At 31.6% G+C, this 22,246-nt stretch overlaps 3 protein-coding genes and 1 pseudogene across 3 annotated transcripts; 3 read left to right on the top strand and 1 right to left on the bottom strand.

Annotated features, from left to right (window-relative positions):
* The first annotated feature begins 5,037 nt into the window (after positions 1-5,037).
* LOC124840257 (carboxylesterase 1-like) lies at positions 5,038-6,559 on the top strand. Its single transcript, XM_088114006.1, has 2 exons — positions 5,038-5,667; positions 5,985-6,559. Exons 1-2 carry the CDS (start codon positions 5,088-5,090, stop codon positions 6,443-6,445), a joined length of 1,041 nt encoding a protein of 346 aa, XP_087970132.1. The 5' UTR covers positions 5,038-5,087; the 3' UTR covers positions 6,446-6,559.
* Positions 6,560-8,085: 1,526 nt separating this feature from the next.
* LOC124840262 (carboxylesterase 1-like) lies at positions 8,086-9,264 on the top strand. The gene has a single exon (XM_047316283.2). It carries the CDS (start codon positions 8,225-8,227, stop codon positions 9,200-9,202), a length of 978 nt encoding a protein of 325 aa, XP_047172239.2. The 5' UTR covers positions 8,086-8,224; the 3' UTR covers positions 9,203-9,264.
* Positions 9,265-13,117: 3,853 nt separating this feature from the next.
* Positions 13,118-18,452, top strand: MBD13 (methyl-CPG-binding domain protein 13). Its single transcript, XM_088111697.1, has 6 exons — positions 13,118-13,324; positions 14,939-15,064; positions 15,163-15,258; positions 16,137-16,277; positions 16,495-16,645; positions 17,084-18,452. Exons 1-6 carry the CDS (start codon positions 13,241-13,243, stop codon positions 18,127-18,129), a joined length of 1,644 nt encoding a protein of 547 aa, XP_087967823.1. The 5' UTR covers positions 13,118-13,240; the 3' UTR covers positions 18,130-18,452.
* Positions 18,453-20,243: 1,791 nt separating this feature from the next.
* Positions 20,244-21,233, bottom strand: LOC148199683 (uncharacterized; annotated as a pseudogene).
* Between the last annotated feature and the right edge of the window lie 1,013 nt (positions 21,234-22,246).

The following is a 22,246-nucleotide window of genomic DNA, read 5'->3' on the forward strand; positions in this document are numbered from 1 at the left end:
GATCACAAAAGTATGATCTTTCAAGGCTGGTGTGTATGACTTTAATTATTATAGGGATGTGATTCTTGTCCAATTTTTCCCAACCGATTGCATGAGATTTGTCCTTCTGGGAGGAATTTTTGAAAGTAGTTAGAGTTATCGGGATCTCTGCAACTTTTATTACTACATCATCCAGTGAGTCCTGACCAGAACCCAATCTTCTATTGTACATTTCTTCCTACTTGAACATCATCTTCTGTGGCGTCATTAATTTGGTGCGGAAAGAAAATGATTATTACATTAGAAACATGTTGAAAAGTCAATGGCATTTTTTAATTTTAGATGTTCTTTTTCCATATTTTTTTCTTTTTGCTGCATTTCTATATTTTGGATAGTATACTGTCATTAATTTTCAGGAAACTTGACTTTCAGATGAATACTGTCTTTATTTTGGATATACATATTTTTTTCTTAATTCTTTATATATATATATATATATATATATATATATATATATATATATATATATATATATATATATATATTTGGTTCATTGTCTAGTTCACACTACTATGGCGGATTTAGATTTTATAGTTTCAATTTTTATGATGTTTTATTTATCAGTATGTTGTGTTGTATTTTACTATTTGCCGCATCAATAAGAACATTAACATTCATATAATTACATTCTATTATGCTAGGAAGTCATTCAAACTGAGCTGAAGCAAAACATAAATTATTTTACTTTTGGGTCTGGTAGTTATTTATGTTAAAAACCAGTTCAACTGATTTGAAAACATTTGTATTGAATACAAACATGATATTATCTTAATTCAATAATAAAAGACTGGTAGTTTTAATTTTGTTACCTTTTAGATTAATTAAATTAAATTTTTATATAAATGTTATGCTAAATTTTTTATTAAAATTTACATTTTTCATTAAATATTTTTTTTCATTATTTTTAAACCAATTCTAAGTGTATTATTGAAAAGAAATTATTATATTTATATTTGATTTTTGCTGTACGTAAGATTAAAGTTGGTTTAAAATTAAAAGAAAATTATTCAATGTTTTTAAAGAAAGAAAATTTTTATTATTTTTAAACCAAGTCTAATTCTATTTTCTACCTATAGGAAATATTAAACATAAATTTAATATTTATATTCAGTAATATAGCTAAAGTGGATTTAAAAATAATTAAATAAATATTTGAGTAAAATTATAAATTTTAATAAAAATTTCAATATTACATTTATTTAAAAATTATATTTGACATATTTCAAATATTTAAAATTGTTTCAAAAACAAAAATAATAAGAAAAATGATATATTTGGCAACATGCATTTCTATTCTACTTTATTTCCTGAATGTTCTGGTTTAAAGTGAATTAAAGTGTTTAACAACTTGCCTAGATCGTTTAACCGTCTTGTTAAATATTATAGTGTTTTTAGTAATTTAAAGTGTTTATAATAATTTAAAATGTTTATAGTTTTCTAATGTTATCGTAACAAACTAAGTTGGATTTTCACTACCAAATATTTTTTATTGTTAATTCAGTCGCTAAGAACGATCTTTTTTTTAAGTCACTAAAACATATCTTTTTTTATTGAAATATTAAAATAAGTAAATTAATAAGTTGAGTTTATGCAAAAGGAATAAAACTTAGCATTGGATTGAAAACTTATTTTGCAAAGTGATAATTGAATACATTGATTTTATAACATTACGATAAATTATTAAATTTATCCAAAACCCTAATTTTATAGATGAAATCAATCTAAATTCCTTTAATAAACTTCAATTCCTTTTGTTCCTTATTAAAACAATTTGCTATAAGTGTAGTAATTAAAAGATAACCAATATACCATGAACCATTCTTAAATACATTATTCATTCGATGTCTTACCTCAAGTTAAGATAATCAAAATATTTTTCAATCACAAACAAAATCCTTAAAAATCTAAGTGGTATCCATAACCAACACGAAACATAAAACTAAAACTTATTTGAAGCACAATAAATAAATAAATAAATATATATATATATATATATATATATATATATATATATATATATATATATTATCAACAAAATTCAAAGTATAGTGTAGTTATATCTAACCAAAAGAAATTGATTTAGCTAGTGACGATGGAAGAGGAAGAATAAATGATACAAAATGAATAAACTAAATTGAGGAGTCATGGAAGCAAAATAAATCTTCTTGTTTTTCACTCACAACTTGAGAAGCTTGTTTCTTTTCTTCAAAACAAAGGTCACAACTTCCAAATTCTCCGTCGAGCTTCAAAATTCTTAATAAAAAAAGTTCTAAGTTTGACTTTTAAACTCAAAATTTGTCTCCACAAGGAGCTTGGCCTCATCCTTCAAAAGCTTTTCTACCCATTTATTCAATTCTTCCTCTTTATAAAAAAAGAAATCAGATTTCTAGTAATATGTTCAAGTAAATCAAATATTAAACACCTACACGAAGATTTATTTGAAAAATCTTTAAGGGATTCTTTTCATGCATTCCCTCGGAAGCTTTCTCCTATCTCAGTGTTATTATTGGAAAATTTAATTAGCAACTTAAGAAAATTTAATTAACAAATTTAGATTCTTCTCATCCTTTATCTTCATCTAACTCCTTTGCGTCCTTCTCAAGACTATTCTTTGGTTGTCCAACACTAATTGAATTGAACTAATGCTAATTTTTCAAAAATAGGATGATAAACAATAATTGAATTGATTGAATAGATTAGGTTTAATTGCTTCCTTTGTCCCCAGTTTGGTTGAATTGTGTCAAATTCATCCTCATTTTTAAAAAAGTTTCATTGTCGTCCTCACGTGGTGTAAAAGTGTCAATTGAATCCAAACATAGAAAAAATTTGTGTCAAAGTAGTCATCTCCGTTAAATACACACTAACGGTGTTAAGTGGCTGATTATTTGGCATTAGAAAATTAAAACGTGACAAATGAGTCACAGTAGTGGTAATGACGTGTCAATGACGTGGCATACGGCCAACGACCATCATCAATCTTCACCCCTTCGTGGCACTGACCCCTCTGCTCATCACCCTCATCTTCTTCCTTACCTCATGGGCCTTCATCTCCAACAGGGGCCTTCATCTCCAACACCCGTGATCAGCCCCTCTCGGATTTCCACCCTTTCCGTTCTAGAATTCGTCAAATTCATCCCCATTTTTCTCACTGGATCATCCATCAACCATTCCAAGAACCAAATCCCAAACCAACCAGTAAATAAAAAGGATAGAAAAGAGAGGGAGAGGCGCCATCGGTGGCGTCGATGACGAAACGAACTCCGGCGAGAACGATGGTGACTAGCTTCGTCGACGGTAGGGTTTCGCTCGTTGCCTCAGAGGTGGTGTTCGGGGTTCGGTAACTGGCGGCGACCTTGGCCGCGTTTCGTGGCACTGGCGGTGTTCGATGGAGAAGGAAGAGAACTCGCGCCGAATCGGAGGGTGAGAAGGGCCTGAACGCTGCCTCCGGTGGCTGGACGTGCCCAAGCGGAGGCTGGTGTCGGACTGAAAGAGTTTCTCCTCTATCGCGCGGAAAGGGGGCAGGAGAGAGGACCTGACACCGCGGCCAGCCGCGATCCTGGTGGCGCTTGGGGTCGCCGGTGACGTCATGGACCAGGCGGAGGGCCTCTTCGCGGTGGTCGGTTTGGTGGGGGCAGCCGTATGCGCGCAGGGAGACGATCCTTCGTCGGAGTTCCTAGCTGAAAGAATAGAGAGTCTCATGTCTTTCTGAACTGGAAGAATGAGGAAGATTTGAAAGTTTCATTGCCGTATGCCACGTCATTCACACGTCATTACCACTACTGTGACTCATTTGCCACGTTTTAATTTTCTAATGCCAAATAATCAGCCACTTAACACCGTTAGTGTGTATTTAACGGAGATGACTACTTTGACACAAATTTTTTCTATGTTTGGATTCAATTGACACTTTTACACCACGTGAGGACGACAATAAAACTTTTTTAAAAATGAGGATGAATTTGACACAATTCAACCAAACTGGGACAAAGGATGCAATTAAACCAATAGATTATCATGAATAAGATTAGATGTAGATTTAAATATCAAATCAATAAATATCGAGATACAATATACCTTATGCAATATAAAGAAAGAGAAATACATAAAAAATTTAGTGATTCACTCCATCACAACATATACATATAGATGTTCAACTACAGTGATCAAGAGTCACATTATATACTTTCAAACTTCAACAAATTTGGTCAAACAGAAAGAAAAACACAATTATACAGGTATACATTAAAACAAATTTAGAACAAGTCACTTTGAGAATAAATAAACACAATAATGGCAAATACATTACGTGCAAAACTATGTTTTTTTCTTCAACCATGAGATTGATCACAATTTGTCTAAAGAAAACTCCAAAATCAGAGTACTAACGCACAAAAAGTCAGAAACAACCCTTCATAATTCTATAAAATAAAATTAAAATGTTATGATTCCCACTATTAAAAATTTACATTTAATAAAATTGTTTGCATAAATTTTTACAAAAAATTTAAAATTAAAAAGGTTATATTTTAAAAAAACATTCTGAAAATTTTTAAAGTTACATAAAATATATAAAGGAAAAAAAATTCCATAAGTATAACAAAAACTTTAGTTTTAAAGATGTCCAACCCAATGCACATATAGAAACATGAAAACACGAATCAAAACACATTCTATAAAAATGATAATTTCCTTCAAATTTGAACACTACAATACAACTATCAATAATAAAAAAAAAAAAGTAATAAATTTCGCAATTCAATGCTTCCCTTTTTTCCAGAATAACTGAGAGTGTACATGATATAAATATGATTTGAATACGTAATCCACTTTCTTCATTACTTTTAAATAATAAATTTTGTGCAAACCAACACACATATTTAATAATATGTCTGCAAATGCATTTAAGATGGTTCTGATCTCGTGGTCACACACGGATATTAAAAACTCAATAATTAAGTTAGTTCTTAGTTTTTACAGTATAAAAGGACTCAGGTGCAAATCACTACAATAGCAAATAAAACAACAAAAGTTTCTCCGTTTCCTCCACCATGTCCAACGAAACCATTGACCCCCGCCTCCAAATCCGCCCGAACCCCGACGGCACCTTCACCATCTCCAACGAAACCATTGACCCCTATCAACGCCTCCAAATCCAGCCCAACCCCGACGGCACCTTCACGCGCCTCAACGGTGTCACTATTCCACACACCGCACCCTCTTCAGACCCCTCTCTTCCCATTTCAGTTCTCACCAAAGACATCGCCATCAACCCACACAACCACACATGGCTGCGCTTATTCCTGCCACGCACACTACTCTCCTCTTCCAATCCCAACAAGCTTCCTCTCATCCTTTTCTTTCACGGAAGCGGATTCGTGCTGCTCAGTGCAGCTTCCTCCGTCTTCCATGATTTCTGCGTCCAAATCGCCGATTCCGCTCAGGCCATTGTGGCCTCCGTCGACTACCGTCTTGCGCCAGAGCACCGACTTCCGGCGGCCTACGACGATGGCGCCGAAGCACTGCGGTGGATCGGAAACTGCGAAGATGAGTGGTTGCGTCAATACGCTGATTATTCTAACTGTTATCTTATGGGGAATAGCGCTGGGGCAACTATCGCTTACCAGACAGGTCACTCTCCTTCTACTTCTTCTATGTTTTTAATTCTTTATAAATTTCATTATTTCTAATTTCCCTTTATTAAAATAAAATTATTATATCTTTTATATATAAAAAAGTAATAGCTTTTTGTTATGACCAAAACATTTCTGAAACACGTTAAACGTCTGATAAAAGACAAGCTTTATTAATTTCCTACATTAAATAGTTTTAAAAGAGTAATTATTACAATCAACTCAAAGCGAGTTCAAAAAAGTTGACAGAAAGAAATATCCATAAATATTAAACGTGGAATTGTGAACATTAATATTGGAAGATTAATATTGCAGGTCTGCGTGCAGTTGAAGAGGTGAATGATCTTGATCGAGTGAAGATCCAAGGGTTGATTTTGCGTCAACCATTCTTCGGTGGAGTGCAGAGGACAGAGTCGGAGTTAAGGCTTCAGAATAACCCACTCATTCCTCTGAGTGTTTCGGATTCGATGTGGGAGTTGGCTCTGCCAACTGGTGCTGATCGTGACCATGAATATTGCACTGTAAAGGCTGGAAATGCGGTTGAGAAATTTGAGAAGATGAAGGAGCTTGGTTGGAGAGTGCTCGTGAGTGGCAACAATGGTGACCCATTGGTGGATCGTGATAAGGAGTTGGTGCAATTGATGGAAGAAAAAGGGGTGAAAGTGGTGAAGGATTTTCAAGAAGAAGGCTGCCATGGAGTTGAACTCTTTGACCCATTGAAAGGAAACCAGTTCATTGATTTGGTTAAACATTTCATTAACCCAATCTGTGTTTAGGACTAAGTTATCATGTTCTTGTGTACCAAACACAATTTACTATGTTACGTTCATGTTTAAACGTTCTACTATAATAAAAAGATGAGAAATATATGTTTTCTTATGAAATTAAAATTAGTTTATGATGGAAATTTTTTATACCATTTGATTTTATATTTTTTAAAATCATTAGTTTTTATTCTTCATTTTTTTTTCAATGGTTTTAAAGTTTATTTTATATGACAAATGATATCCCACGTATTATTTACTTTTTTATAAAATAAAATCCTTACATTGGCCTAATCCAGCTTTTCACGATTAAATAAAAAAAATAAAAATGTAAAATACCTAAGGTGCAGACAGTGAATATGGAGGTGTAGGAAAAGGAATGGATTGGCCCAACCACATTGCCATTTGCTACCTAATATAAACTTTAACACCATTGACTAAATAAAAACCAAAATTAATACTTTTAAAAATACAGAAATCCAAATTGTATAAAATTTTGACCAAGAACTATTTTTAATTTTACTTAATACTTCATGAAAAAAACATATTATTCCCTTTGTTGAGATCGCTTAAGCATCTTAGTAATTTTGCTCTGATAGATAAGTTTTGTCTTTTACAATTATGATCGGAGTTTTCAATGAATAATTTAGGAATGAAATGGTATTTTCTTCTTCATTATTGTTATTAATAATAATATTATTATATTTATAATAGATGCTGAATATACTTTTTATAACATTTATTCTTTCATCGTAAAAGAAGATTGTTCTCTCGTTAGAGGAAATAATAATGCATCTGATATTACTTATTGATGAGAAAATTATTAAAAACTATACAAATCAGAAAGAGACATTAAATGTTAGATCCATTAAATATTTCATTTCTTCTTATAAAATAAATCAGGATTATAACTTTTGTTTAAATAAATGTTAGTGTTAACTAATAAATATTTTATTTGTTAAAGTTAACTAATAAATATTTTATTAAAATATATTTTGTTAGAGAAAATAAAATTAGAGTTCATTATATAGAAGAATTAGAATTAAATTATATTAGGATTATATTGAGAAAAATTATTACAATTGTGATTATTAACTCTAAATCATGTTCAACAAACGGTATGTTAGAACACTCAATATTAAACAATGACATCATCTAACATAAAGAAACACAGGACCATCTAGTAGATAATATAACAATATAAAAAATTACTTAAACCGTCCAAGTTATGTTATAAACGGCATTTTGTTGCAACATTTTAACAATTTTATGTTATTCATAAATTCTATATATAGACGTCGGGACTCTATATGTGTTAATGTCGTATGTATTGTCTTATTTATATATTGAAGATTCTATTGTTAATACAAGTTTTCTTTCAATTATTTTTGTTGTATTATTTTTATTATTGTTCTTTCAAATTCAATAAGTATTTTTTATTTAAAAAGCTCTTAAGTGTTCTTTCAATATGATTTTCATTCTTAAATTCCACAACAAAAAGTTACTTTCTAATATTAACAGAAAATGTATTTTGAAAATAAAACTAATTTTTATTATGATTAAACATGATAATAATTTCATGTAGTATTTTTAAGAATGTCACCATATTTGAATTTTCTTGTAATGTCTCTATTTTTCTCTTTCCTCGTGACTTATGAATATGAATGGTTGAAATTTAAAAGATAAGATTCCCATCAGCGATAAAGAAAATGCTGGTTCACTTCACAGCTTTTCTACACACTGCAACACAGAACACTTTCATCTTCTTCATCGGAGCCTTCTTCCACCACCATGTCTCATCAACAGCAGCAATCCATTGATCCCTATCGCCACCTCGATGTCGTTCTAAACCCTAACGGCACCCTCACTCGTTCACGTCACCTTCCAATCACACCACCAAATTCCGACCCCACTCTCCCACTTCTCACCAAAGACATAACCATCAACCCACAAAACAACACCTGGCTACGTTTATTCTTGCCCCAAACGGCACTATCCTCAAACGCAGAACACCAGAAGCTGCCTCTCATTATTTTCTTCCACGGAAGCGGTTTCGTCGTGGCCAGCGCCGCCAACACCATGTTCCACCACTTCTGCTCCGCCATGTCCGCAGCCGTCCCCGCCGTCGTCGCCTCCGTGGAGTATCGCCTCGCCCCGGAGCACCGTCTCCCGGCGGCTTACGACGACGCAGTGGAAGCCTTGGAGTTTGTCAGAAACAGCCAGGAAGAGTGGCTGACGAAACACGCCGACTTAGGTAACTGTTATATCATGGGGAACAGTGCGGGAGCAACAATCGCCTACTTCGCGGGCCTACGTGTGGCCGACACGGTGCGTGATCTTGAGCCGTTGAAGATCCAAGGGCTCATATTGCGGCAGGTGTTTTTTGGTGGGGTTCAGAGGTGTGGGTCCGAGGTGAGGTTAGAGAACGACGGGGTTTTGCCGTTGAGCGTAGCAGATTTGCTTTGGGAGTTGGCGCTGCCCGTTGGCGTTGACCGTGATCACGAGTATGCGAATCCGAGGGCTGAGAAGTGGGTTGGAAAATTGGGGAGAGTGAGGGATCTAGGGTGGAGGGTGTTGGTGAGTGGGAACGGTGGGGATCCGTTGATTGATCGTGAAAAAGAGTTGGTGGAGATGTTGAAAGAGAAGGGTGTGGAAGTAGAGAGTGATTTTGAGGAAGAAGGGTGTCATGGGGTTGAATATGGTGATGAATCAAAGGCTACAAAATTCATTCAAGTAGTGAAACATTTCGTTTCCTCGAGTGATGTTTAGTGTTTAAGAATGTGATTTAAGTATTTCTAGACATACATACAAGGATGTTTGTTATATTGTCATATATTGTGTTTACATTTTGGTGTGATCATTTGATTCGATCGGCTTAGGGAAAGCTATGTGCTTATTTTAAGAACCTTATGTTAGATGGTGTGTTAATGTGTTGTGGAATGTTTGGATAGAGTGACCTTAGGAAATAGCTGAAACGAAAACAAAGTTTCAAGGGACTTTAAAAAAAATGTTATAAGTATTTATCACCTACCAAGATTTATATGAAAAATCTTTGAGGGATCCTTTTCATGGATTTCTTGGAAAGCTTTCTCTTACCTCAATGTTATCATTAGAAAATTTAATTAGCAACTTTTGATCCTTCTCATCCTTATCTTCGTCTAACTTTTTTCAGATCCTCTTTTAAGATTATTCTTTGGGTTGTCCAATTGTCTTCTAATTTTTGTTAGTTCTTATAGGTGAATTCAACTAACACTAATTTTTCAAAATTAGGATGCTAAACAATAGTTGAATTGATTGAATAGATTATCATGAATAAAATTAGATGTAGATTTAAATATCAAATCAAGAAATATCAATATACAATATACCTTATGCAATATAAAGAAAGAGAAATACATAAAAAATTTAGTGATTCACTCCATCACAACATATACATATAGATGTTCAACTACACTTTACCTAAAGAAAGCTCCAAAATCAAAGTAATTTTTTCAACATTGATTCTCTCCTAAGAAATCAATATTCAAATGATCCCAAAATGAATTACACACTTCTTCATGTTCTGTTTTTAGAAATATTTATGAAAATCCAATGTGTTATTGCAATTCATTATACTATTTTAATCTGTCAAAATAAAAATTAAAAGTTTCAATAAACTAAATTGTTGTTTTAAAAAGTGATTTTAATGGATTCTTCAATCGATTAAACCAAAATTATTAAATGACGACAAAGTCAAAATTATATACTAAATGAAATCAAGGTATTAAGAACTCATCTTAGTCAATACAAGCTCAATACAAATTATTCACACATTCACTAAATATTTGGCTTCATGAAATCTTCAAATATATTTAGAAGATAGTTAAATTTGTTAAATTACATGATCAATAATTTAACAATTTTACTATTAACAAAGTCATTTTTCAAACACTTCCTTTATACGTAAAGTGTCACTTCAAAGAAAACATGCAATTAAATTAAAATATAATTTTTTAATTATGTTAAGTAAGAAACTTAGTTTATGATTCGTTTCAATGGAAGAGTCGAGTCTTTCCTTAGAAAGAAAAATATTTAGAATTTGAGAAATTAATAATTTTTAATCGATTAATGTAATGGTAATTAGATGTGTAAATTGAGTTATTAGACAACATTTAAATTACGTATGGAATAAGACTTTAATTTCTTGTAAGTAAAAAATAAAAAAACTTTAGATCACATACAAGTCATATTTGTTCAATAAAAAGCCCATACTCTTCTCTCAAACACATGATTATTAAAACTTTCAAAATCTCAATATACTTACTTTTATTTGAGATGAATGATTGTTTATAATGCATCTTATATCAATATTAAGATGATTTTTCATTAATTAATGATGACTCATATTTACTATTCAAATTGTTAAGTCAATCAAGTCAATTTTGTAGCCATTTTTAATACATATTTAGTATCACTTATCTTTCATATCAGTTGTGATTATTCTTTATTTTCAAGAGTGAAGATACAAAAGTTTACAAAATATGAATTTACAACTTAAATATACATTTTTCATTATAGACTCAAAAATATTTTTATTATTTTTAATAAATTATAAATTTAATCATTATTCTTAGTAAAAACTAAAAATGAGTGCCAACTTATTACATAACACCTGAAAAAACTTATAAAGTTAATAATTTAATAATCAATATGTGGATTACTAAGAATTTTAAAAAGGGTTTGCTCTGCATTTATGAGGTATGTCTCGAGTCATCTCTTACTTTTCCATAGGATAAACTTTCTATACTGTATTTTTATATCTTAAAAAAATAATTAAATATAAAAATAAAAATTGCAGAAACCCAAGAGTAGAATTGTCAAAAAGTACTGATTGAGACTTCGGAATTGAGGCAAACACAAGTGGAACCAAGGGGACAAATGAGTATTTTAACTCAACTTAGTGAATTTTGTTCAAACAAGTACTATTCAGTAAAGTACAAAAGGAAGAAAGTGAAGAAGAAAATTTGGCACAAGTTTCAAATTTCCACCATTAAAACAAAAAAGAAAAGTAAAAATAAGAATAAGACGAGATCTTAAGTCGTGTAAAGGAAGAGCAGACACAAAAGGTTAGAAACACCCCTTCATAATTTTATAAAATAAAGCACAAAATTTAAAATAATTATTATAAAAGAAAATTCACAGTACAAAGACACAAAAAGTCAGAACAACCCTCCATAATTCTATAAAATAAAATAAGATTAAAATATGTTATCATTCCTACTATTAAAAAATTATATTTAATAAAATTGTTTTCATAAAAATTTTACAAAAAATTTAAAATTAAACAGGTCGTTTTGTTTTGGAAATATTTAAAGTTACATAAAATATATAAAGAAAAAAAAATATCCATAAGTATTAGAAAACTTTAGTTTTAAAGATGTGCAACCCAATGCACACATGTACATATATAAATAAAAACACATTCAAACATGTCCCTTGGGTATAATAAAATTGAGAGAGAAAGATTAATCATTCAAGTATAAACTCTTTTTTTTAATTTAATTTAAGAGTTTATGTTTTTCATCATACTGGTTTTTCAAGGAAGATATATCTTTTTCAAGAAGTTATAATTAAATAGGTAGTTAAAATTAATTAAAAAATATAATTTATTATCTTTACCATAAGTTTAGACAAAATAGAAACATCTTTTATATATATCATGTAAAACTTTTTATATAGATTAGGACAAACATAGAAAAAAACTGTAAAAGTATTAAATTTGATTTTATATTTTTGGTTTAAACCCTTCCTTGGTCCTCATTTTTGTATGAAAATCTCAGTTCGGTCCTCATTTTTTCATTTGTCTTAATTGGGTCATATTTTTTGTAAAAATGAAAATATTTCTCAGACGGCGTTAAATTAAGACCACGTGGTGCAGAGAAAATGTGTTGATATGTGATGTGACATTATCCTAATCGTTTAAATAATGTCACAACACACATCAACACATTCTCTTTGCACCACGTGGCCTTAATTTAACGTCGTTTGAGACCAGTTAACGGTTAGGGTAAAATGTGTTCATTTTTACAAAAAGTATAACCCAATTAAGACAGATGAAAAAATGAGAACCGAGATTTTCATAAAAGAACGAGGACTAAGAAAGGGTTTAAATCTATATTTTTAGTTAAAGTTATTTTTCTATCTTTTAAACCTTAGTTGGACTTAAACTACTTTTAGATTAATCATCACAGTAAGCCATATAAGTCATCTAGATACTAGACTCTCTCTATCTTTCTCTTTTCACAGCATCTTTGTTTTCATGTTCTTTTGGTACTTATATTTATGTTCTTTATTGTTACCATTTTGATGTATTGACTATTATGATTGACTATTATTAATACTTTGTAATTTTTTATATTGTTTATTCTATCAGATTATTGATAACAAAAACAATAACATGATAAAAGTAATTTCTGGAAGACAATTCACTCTATAATCTGACCATGATAAAAAAAAACATCTTATAGTTAAGAACATGAGCTAAAGATGTTTTAAAGCTCTTTCTTAATAATGATATTCTTTCATAGATGTAAAAAAAAAAATGAAAGAGAAAGATACTAAATTGAAAAGAAAAAAAGAGAAAGGCTTAACTATTTTTGCATTTGCACCACGTGGTCATGCAATTTATTTTGTCATTCGGTGGAAGGTACTAAGCTAGTGTCTAGTGCTTATAGGTAGCGGCACTCATCTCACCAAAAGAGAAAGAAACACACTCTAAAATCTTAGGCATTTTCTATTTTCCGGCCACCACCCATAATCATTAGAAGAATGGAGAAGCCGGACTCCGATGACCAACTTCCACCAGGTTGGACTGTGGAAGTGAGAGTGAGAAAGAATGGTAGGAGAGACAAGGTAATTTTAGCTTTGACCCTCTAATAATCATGCTTTTTCTTCTGGGGTTGGAGTATTTTTGTGATCTTGTTTCTCTCACACTTGGCGCATGTTATTCTCTATTGTAAATAAATTTGTGGTTGTTAAGTGTAGCCTCTATTGTTGCTTCAGGTGTCAACATTTCAGAGAAGGGTTTTGAGCTTCAAGAAGTTTTGTTTTAATTTTTTTTAACTCTTGGATGTAACTTAATCGGCTTTTGACATTTAACCTTTGCTATGCATGTACTTTGTGAACCCTTTGGAGTTTGGACCATGTCTCTTCAGAAAATTCTTTTCTTTTTTTGAAGATTTAAAAGGGGGTCATGATTTTGGTGTGTTTCTTATTTTTTGTTTGTGTGAATGGAAAGAGAAAAGGAATCATAAACTTTGGATGATACTTTTTGGCCTGATTTTTCTTTTACTAGTTGAGGTTGGTGTCCTTCCAGCATGTCATATGTTGCATGTGTGTGTTGAACATTGCATGTCTTTGAAATAGTGAGACTGACTGAATGCATAGTGAAGCTAGGCTCATTTGAGATTTAAACTATGCTTTGCAAGTAATTTGTAAACCCTTTTGGAGTTTGGATTATGTCTTTTCAGCAAATTCCTCTTTTCTGTTTTGAAACTTTAAAAGGAACACATGTTTTTGGTGTGCTTTTTCATTTTTATTTGTGAGTAGATTAAGAGGAAAAGAATCATAAATATTGGAACAAGTTTTTAGGTTGGAATCTTCTTTTATTAGTTGAGGTTGGTGTTCTTTTAGCATTTCATATGTTGCATGTGTGTGTTGAATATAGATATGTCTTTGCAACAGTAGGCTCAACAGTGGTGCCTTCCAAACAGCCTTATTAGGGGAATTGTTTTTCTGATTTAGTAGATTTTTGAATGATGATTTTAACTCTGGAAAGAATGAAGGAAGACACTGAAAAGGAAAAACAAGTTTAGAAAGTTGTTTATGCTTAACTTTTCCATATGGTTTAACATTATTGGCTCATAAAATTTAAGACTGAGAGTCATTTTGATGTTTCTTTGTAGTAATGTGTTAAGAAGAAAATATAATTAAGTTCACCTCGAAGCTAAAATTAACTTGTTATGAAGTTTATCCAAACTGACATTTGATCTTTATCATTCATCACTACATCCATTTGTTTCAAAGGAGAAGTAAAAGAAATTGGGTTAAAATTTCATTCAGGTGACTTTATTGGTATATATTACCTTTATTGTTTTTGAGTACTGTTACTAGGGAATTATACTATAATATTGAGGGGAGCAGAAAAAGTTGACAATTAATTATTAGTGGTTGGTTATAAGTTAAATTATCTACCTCCTTAATAGTCTATTATGATTCTATCATGATTTAGTAAATTTTAAATGAAAATCCATATATGTTGGATTTAACATCTTTTTACCTTTAATGATAGTTGATAAAATCATTTTGTTTAATATTTAATCTGTGTATGGCTTGAATGGTTTGAATAGTTGCTTGAGAATAATTTAATCTGATTGGACCAAGGAGCCAAGGAGTACATAATAGTCATAGAAACTTTATGATGCAGCTCAAATCTTATTCCTCTTATTCAAGTTATATTTATTGCAGTACTACATTCTCCCCTCAAGTGGACTAAAATTCAAATCCAAGGTGGAGGTATTTCGCCATATTGACAATACTAGTAACAAAGACAATGCTAGTAACAAAGTCAGCATACAGAAAATCTCTCCTAATGTCTGTCAAGAAAATTCTTCTTTTGATGACATTATTTTATGTTTATGTAACTGATTGTATAACTTATGTGGGAAAATTTGGTTATTCAAGCAATCTAGGTTGTAGTTGAGAAAGCTATTGCAGAAGGGTTACCACCAGGATGGGTAAAAAAGACCAGAATTGCAACAAAAGGAGATAAAGTTAGAAGAGACACGGTAAACAATTCCTCATTGATTTTTCTCTTGAATTGTTTATTTGTAGCTACACTTTTTAAGGGGGGCAGGGGTGGGTGGAACTATGTCCAAATAATCTTTACAATGCTCTTAATGAGCATTTTCCATACCAATATGTCCAAATAATCTTTACAATGCTCTTAATGAGCATTTTCCATATTGGTATTCATCTGATTGCTTTAGTAAAACTGTTTGTAACTAGATCTTCTGACCTGCAAAGTTCACCTTAAATGTTTGTCTTCTATCACTTTACAAATGAAGTGATGATGCCTTGTTCAGCTGTGACAAAAATGCTGATTACTTTTGTCTAGCATATTCAGTGTTTCTCTAAAGATTGTCTGTTTGAAAGTCCTGAGAGTACTCCAGGCATCACTTAAAATCAGTCTCAAAATGCAACTAGTTCTTCATTTCACTTTGATACTTTTCTTTTCCTTAATCATTAATGCCTTGGATATACCTTATCTCCCCCTTCGGTGTCCAACTAAGAAAATTGCTTGGATTAGCCATGAATCTAGGCAACTGTGAACATGATATCTGCCCTGTAGCTATGAGATAAATTATCTTCTAAAAGCGTCTTCCTTTCCACCATCACCTTTCTGTAATTATTCCTCTAACATTCTCTTATTGTTATTCCAATTTAATGAAACTCATACATATTCTAGAGTCTATTCATGTCCATTTTGACTTTTACTAAACTTCAAAAGTGTGCAGTCACCTACTTCTGATTCATATTACTACATCACTTGAGCAGTAAGAGTAGAAGGATGTACAACTTTTTATCTAGATTTTCTTGGCCTTTATGTATCACCAATCAATGTAAAAATAATTAATTCACCCTTCTAATTTGTTTATATATGCAGTACTACATCGACCCTGTAAGTGGGTATACATTCCACTCAATTGAAGATGCTTATCACTATCTTGAAGAGATGGGAAGGAACACACTCAAGCCAAAAGATGAAGACAACAATGATACAAATTTAAAAGATGACAAATCTCCAGTATGGGTGGTCATAATTGTGTTTCTTTTAGTTTGTCTATTCATTAATTAGTCTCACATGCTAAACTTTCCCTTCCACTCCACCTTCCCCATCATGTGGTTTTCTGTGTGGATTTAAATTCTCTAAGATAGGCATATTAAAACTGGAGAAGAGAATCATTAATGCTACTACTAAGGTTTGTACTTATACAAATTTTCTGTCTTTGTGATTTCTTCAGTCAGCATGTGTGATCATGAAACCAACAATATCAGTTAGCATGGCTCATAGCTCAACTTTGGACAAGGTAGCAAATTACCAACAGATTCCAAGATCTGCTAGTTCTGGAGAACATATGCATATGTCTGACTCTAACTGTATTTCCAATCATGGTAAAGTTCCCATCTTTCTTTGAACATGACAGCATTGAATACATCTAATTAGATGCAACTAAATGCTATTATTGCACTGCTCTTCACCACTTTAGTTTTGTTAGCATATTTTTGGTGACTGACATTTGCTTATGAACTTTATATGAAATTATGCTATCTTGTGCAAACCAAGATATATTTTTCATGCAGTTACAGTTTTTGTATTCAATTCTTGTATAAAATTAAAAATTTGTTCATTCTAGATAAAGTGGAAAGAAGTTTTGTATTTATACTAAAATTTTCTTTTTCCATATTAATAGAGATATTGCATTTGTTGTGAGTTTATTAAATGATTAGGTGTGGTAGGAACTGAATTGACCAGTTCAGTTCTATCACGGGGTGAAAATTCAGATCAGAAAGAAGTGAAGATTGGTTTTGCTTAAAGTGATTTGGTTTCAGGTTGCACTAACAAAGATACCCAAGAGAAGAAACTTCAAGAAAACACAGAGACAAAGCAAGGAACTGAAAAAGTGCAGGCCCAACATCATAAGTGCAGAAACAAACACAAGAAACAGATCAATTTGCCTCGCCGTTCCTCAAAGCGTCTTGCTGGAATTAAGCTTGATCCTGTTCCAGAACTTAAAACAAGAAATCGAGCACGTGGAGCACGTCAAGCAGCGGTTAAACAATCAAGTGAGGAAGAAACCATCACATATGTAGATAAATCTCCCAGCAGCTTGCATGATGATCTAGCTAAACAGCAACTAAGTGGCAAGGATAAAGAATGCTTCACTTTTTCACCTTTGGAGAACAATGCTACTGTTGAAGAGTGTATGAGAGTCACTGAAAATGGAGATAAAGTTGATACAAAGTTAGATTACAACCTTGGCTTTCCCCTCAAAGAACTGCTGACAGACCCTTGTATTGCATTTGCAATTCAAACTCTCACCGGCTTAACATTTGAGACCTCCAAAAACTCACAAACTTCTTGTGAATTAAAAGACATCCAGCATTCTGAAAACTCTGCAGTCTCAGGTTGTGAAGGACAAGGTAAGAAATGCAATGATGGGTTAGGTGACAGTGTGTTCTCATCTCCAGGGAGCCTTGCTACTTCTCAAGAACATGCTGGTGATGCTGCCAAAATCGATATGAAAGCCAAGAATGAAAATACATCACCATCTTCTGAAAAAACACTTGACATGTCATGGATGGATCCATGTATTGAATTTGCTATAAAAACTCTCACTGACTCCATCCCATTAGACTCTGATCAAAACCCCAAGAACTGCAACCAACACACTGAGAGGACAATGTCAAATGTCAGTTTAAATAATCCTTACCAAACTGACTACTATTGCAGCCAATACTTTGGCTCACAAAAGCCAATGTTTACACAGTCTTTTGTGGATCCATCATTGAAGCACACCAGAAATATTGGTATTGGAAATTCTGCTGGAGCAAGACTCTCTCAATGTGGTGAAGGTACTGGAAGGAATGTTTGTTAGATCAACAACCAGCTTAGTACAGTTAAGAAAAACTATAGAAGGCTTCCTACTCTGTGAAAGCTTTAACTTATCCCTTTTGGTGGTATTTTGTTTTGTGACCCCTTTAAGCTATGATCCTATGTATTGTGTAGAACTTGTTATGGTAGTTGTCAGGCACTATATCATGTTAGTTTTTGACTGTAGAACTATGTCTCTAATGACATCTAATGTATGTTAAGTCACTATATCATTTTAGTTTTTGACTGTAGAACTATGTCTCTAATGGCATCTAATGTATGTTGACTGTAGAATCTTTCCATAATGTGACATCATAGTTCTAACTAGTTGGTCTTGTTCTTGGTGCCAAGAATTGCATTCCTTTAAGATGTATAAGCCAAAAAATTTATACTTTCACTTTAATGATGATAAGTCAAGAAATGATGCAAAGTTTTTCTGCATTATTATTTAATCATATACTTTCAGTTTATCAGGAAGGAATTTGTGACAGTCACATTATATAGTAATGATGTAAGGAAACATTAACTTTTAAATCCTTTGTTTTAAAATTTGCATAACAAATATTATACTTATAATTTTTAAAACTCAAAAGTAAAACAAAAATAAAATATTATTTCCATAATAGGATAAAATATGTCATTGTCCTTTTATGTTTTTATTAAATTTGTTCTTGGTCTTATATCGTTTAGAATGTTTATTTGAATAAGTTATTTCCAAATTTGAGTTAATTTGTCTTTTTGTAGCCAGGCTCTGAAGTACTTTACACATTAAACTTGTCAAAATAAATTGTAACGACTAATTACAAATTTAGTATAAGATTTTCATTGAAAGGGTATCATTGACTCCAAGGAAAAAAAAAAGATTAAAATAGATGTTTCAAAAATAAGGAAATAAACCTGTTTTGTTAGAAAAGGATAAGAATAAAAATATGTTTTATCTTTTCTAATAATATTCTCAAATAAAATAACTCGTAAACTTCTCCAATTATAAGTGAGCTTTTAACTAGAACAATATTTTTAAATCCAATTATATATATATATATATATATAACCTTATAAGAATTACTAACTTGCGTGTAATAAATTTATATATACCACCTGGTAGCGGAGAATGTGACCTAAAGCCTAATCCATGTGAATTTTGTATGGTGTCACGTGATTGAGCGTCACACTTTAAAAAAAGTAAAAAAGGTTATAAATGTGGTCACGTGTCAACGTTATCTCGAATTGAATGTTTCACTGAACTGAGAGCCTGCAAGTGAAATAAAGTTATTGAGAGAACCTTGATACCTACTAATGGATGTAACCTTTTTATGCACTGCATTAATGCATAATTAGGCACATTTGTTAACTACACAACTGTGGTCATCCCATGATGACGATTCTATAGGCTAGGGTCATTGTATGTTGGGCTAAAATTGTTAGTGTATAGTGCTAAAAGTTTGATTTTTATTTTATGTATTTCAGAGGCATGTATCTGAACCGTTGAAATTTTCTTTCTTTTTTTAGTTCGTAATGTGTTTAACCAATTTAATAACATCTATATGTATATCCACAATCAATGATATATAGTAGTTTAATATCAATAATCAAAATATAAATTATCCTTTATTAATAAAAATACATTCGTAAACTAATATGCTATATTTTAAAAAAATTATAAAGTTCAAAATGTTAAAAATTATAAATATAAAAATAGAAATTAAAAAGATAGAACTGAACGACTAAAAACTATTGTAATATGTCATTATTATAATGTGTTCTAAAAATTGATAAAGTAAGTTGTTTACGTTGATATACTATACCTCATGACTTAAGTTAAACGATTATATATAAATGAAATATTATGAAACATAATAATTTGAAGGTTAAATATGTTTTTAATCCCTTAAGTATCACACGATTTTGGATTTAGTCCCTACTCGAAACTTTGATGGCTTTTAGTCTTCATAGTTTTGAAACAATTATAAATAGTCCTTAATTTTGGATGACGTTAACTTTTGTTTGATGTGGCTAACGGCCAGCCCACGTCTAATGCCAGGTATGAGTTTATTTTCTGCCACGTTTTCTTTTCTTTTTATTCCAAATTTGCACACAAGGCCCTAATTTCTTCAATGTTTACACTTCAGAAGGAACACTGAAATTAGGGTTGCTTAGATGGCGCGAGTTGCTGCGCAAATCTCTCTTAGGTCTGGAGGTTGATGACTTGCGAGAATGGGGATAGTGGCTTCGTGATGGGTTTTTTGTGTCTCTGGCTTCTTGGTTTGATTCTTGTAGGTTTTTGGAGGTTGACGCGTTGGCTTGCACGAGGTGGTCCGGTGAAGATGAAACCACCATCTGGTGGCTCTGGTTTTCTCTCTCGACGATGACAACGCGATTTGAAGGAGATGTCGGTGGCGCTTCCACTTCACCAGGTAATGGCGGCAGCTCAAAATTCACAGCACCACCATGACTACTACACTGCTGAATTCCACCTTTTTGAATAGTCTGCATAAAGTTGAAGTCACCCTTGGCCATCATTATTAGCCTCAACAGAATGTGTGGATGGTTGTTCTGGAAGATTCAAACACCCAGTAAGAGCAATTTCTTCAGGCAAAGTACTTGGATCAAAAACATCTGTGTTTGATAGCCTTGAATTATTCTCCAGAGAAGGATCAAAAGCTGTTCAAACTTGATTTGGATTACTGCTCTCAATCCCATATTCAGAACTGGGGTTTTGGTTGAGGAAATTTGCATAAACTAGCGGAAGATCAATATTTGGTCCATCACTCATCCCTAATGAGGAGCTAGAAGCTGCAGAAGTCCTTATTTTGGGATCATAAGAATGCCCAACAGGGATATTATTATGATTTGTAGCATTCCCACAAGGTGATGATGATGAAGTTTTGAAAGTGAAACCTCAAAATTATTCTGTTCAACCTCAAAATTCTTCATTGGAGCCCCTTTGATTTGGGTTTCGCCTTCTTGGACCTCATTGCGGTGTTCCTTCTGAACCCTAATTTTAGTGTTCCTTCTGAAGTGTAAACATTGAAAAAATTAGGGACTTGTGTGCAAATTTGGAATAAAAAGAAAAGAAAACGTGGCAGAGAATAAACTCATACCTGACATCAGACGTAGGCTGACCGTTAGCCACGTCAAACAAAAGTTAACGCCATCCAAAATTAGGGACTATTTATAATATTTTCAAAACTATGAGGACTAAAAGCCATCAAAGTTTCGAGTAGAGACTAAATTCAAAATTGTGTGATACTTAAGGAACTAAAAACATATTTAACCCTAATTTGAAAATTATGTGAATTACTTAAACATAATTATTTGTTATTGTAATAATTAAAAAAAAATTAAAAAATATCAATTAGTAAAGTACTTAATATCATTATGTTAACCATAGTATTAGTAATTAAAGGTTAACTGATTTACATTTCAGTTTTTAGATAAGTTTGTCTGTTGAAGTCTTTCATAATACATTCAAAATAAAGTCATTAAGAATTTCAAAATATAACTATGAACTTAATGTTGTTTTTCAAAAGAATAGATATATGGATCTAAGGTATTCTTATATTAATTATTCAATTTCTTATTTCAAATCCAAAATTATTATCTCCATCAATTCTGGTCTATGCTTCCATATATATAAAATATATGATTATCACAAATAAGAAACTCACAGTTACAAAAATAAACTAATTTTTAAATGAATAAACTCAAATGGAAAGACATCATATCTTCTTATCACAAAATCTTCCAACTAAAACTTCGAGTTAGAATAAAATTTTATAAAAACAAGGATAAACTAATACGTTAAAAAATTACGAGAAATAATATACTATAGATAGTAATATATAAAAATAAATATGAAGAATATCTAAATATATTTGAGAGAAAAATAAGTTATTAAATTATCTGGTCTGATCTCTTTACCTAATTCAATTATCTACTAAGTGAACACTATCTTTAAATTCCATCATAAAAACTCACATGATCCATTTAAAGAAGAAACTTAATATAAAAACAATAACAACTTACAATAAACATTACCAAAACAAATATTTAATGGAAATCAATTCTTAACATAGTTCTTCTCCATTTTATATTTTAACAAATTCATTATTTCCTAATAA

This window comes from Vigna umbellata, chromosome 4 (assembly GCF_029865625.1).
Source record: "Vigna umbellata cultivar VRB3 chromosome 4, Vumbellata_1.0, whole genome shotgun sequence".
Classification (NCBI taxonomy): Eukaryota; Viridiplantae; Streptophyta; class Magnoliopsida; order Fabales; family Fabaceae; genus Vigna; species Vigna umbellata.

Excerpts from the sequence above, each read along its gene's own strand:
- LOC124840257 (XM_088114006.1), top strand. The coding sequence starts at position 5,088 with ATGTCCAACGAAACCATTGACCCCCGCCTCCAAATCCGCCCGAACCCC. Across the intron at positions 5,668-5,984 it reads AACTATCGCTTACCAGACAG|GTCTGCGTGCAGTTGAAGAG; the intron begins GTCACTCTCCTT and ends TTAATATTGCAG.
- LOC124840262 (XM_047316283.2), top strand. The coding sequence starts at position 8,225 with ATGTCTCATCAACAGCAGCAATCCATTGATCCCTATCGCCACCTCGAT.
- MBD13 (XM_088111697.1), top strand. The coding sequence starts at position 13,241 with ATGGAGAAGCCGGACTCCGATGACCAACTTCCACCAGGTTGGACTGTG. Across the intron at positions 13,325-14,938 it reads AGAATGGTAGGAGAGACAAG|TACTACATTCTCCCCTCAAG; the intron begins GTAATTTTAGCT and ends TATTTATTGCAG. Across the intron at positions 16,646-17,083 it reads TAACTGTATTTCCAATCATG|GTTGCACTAACAAAGATACC; the intron begins GTAAAGTTCCCA and ends ATTTGGTTTCAG.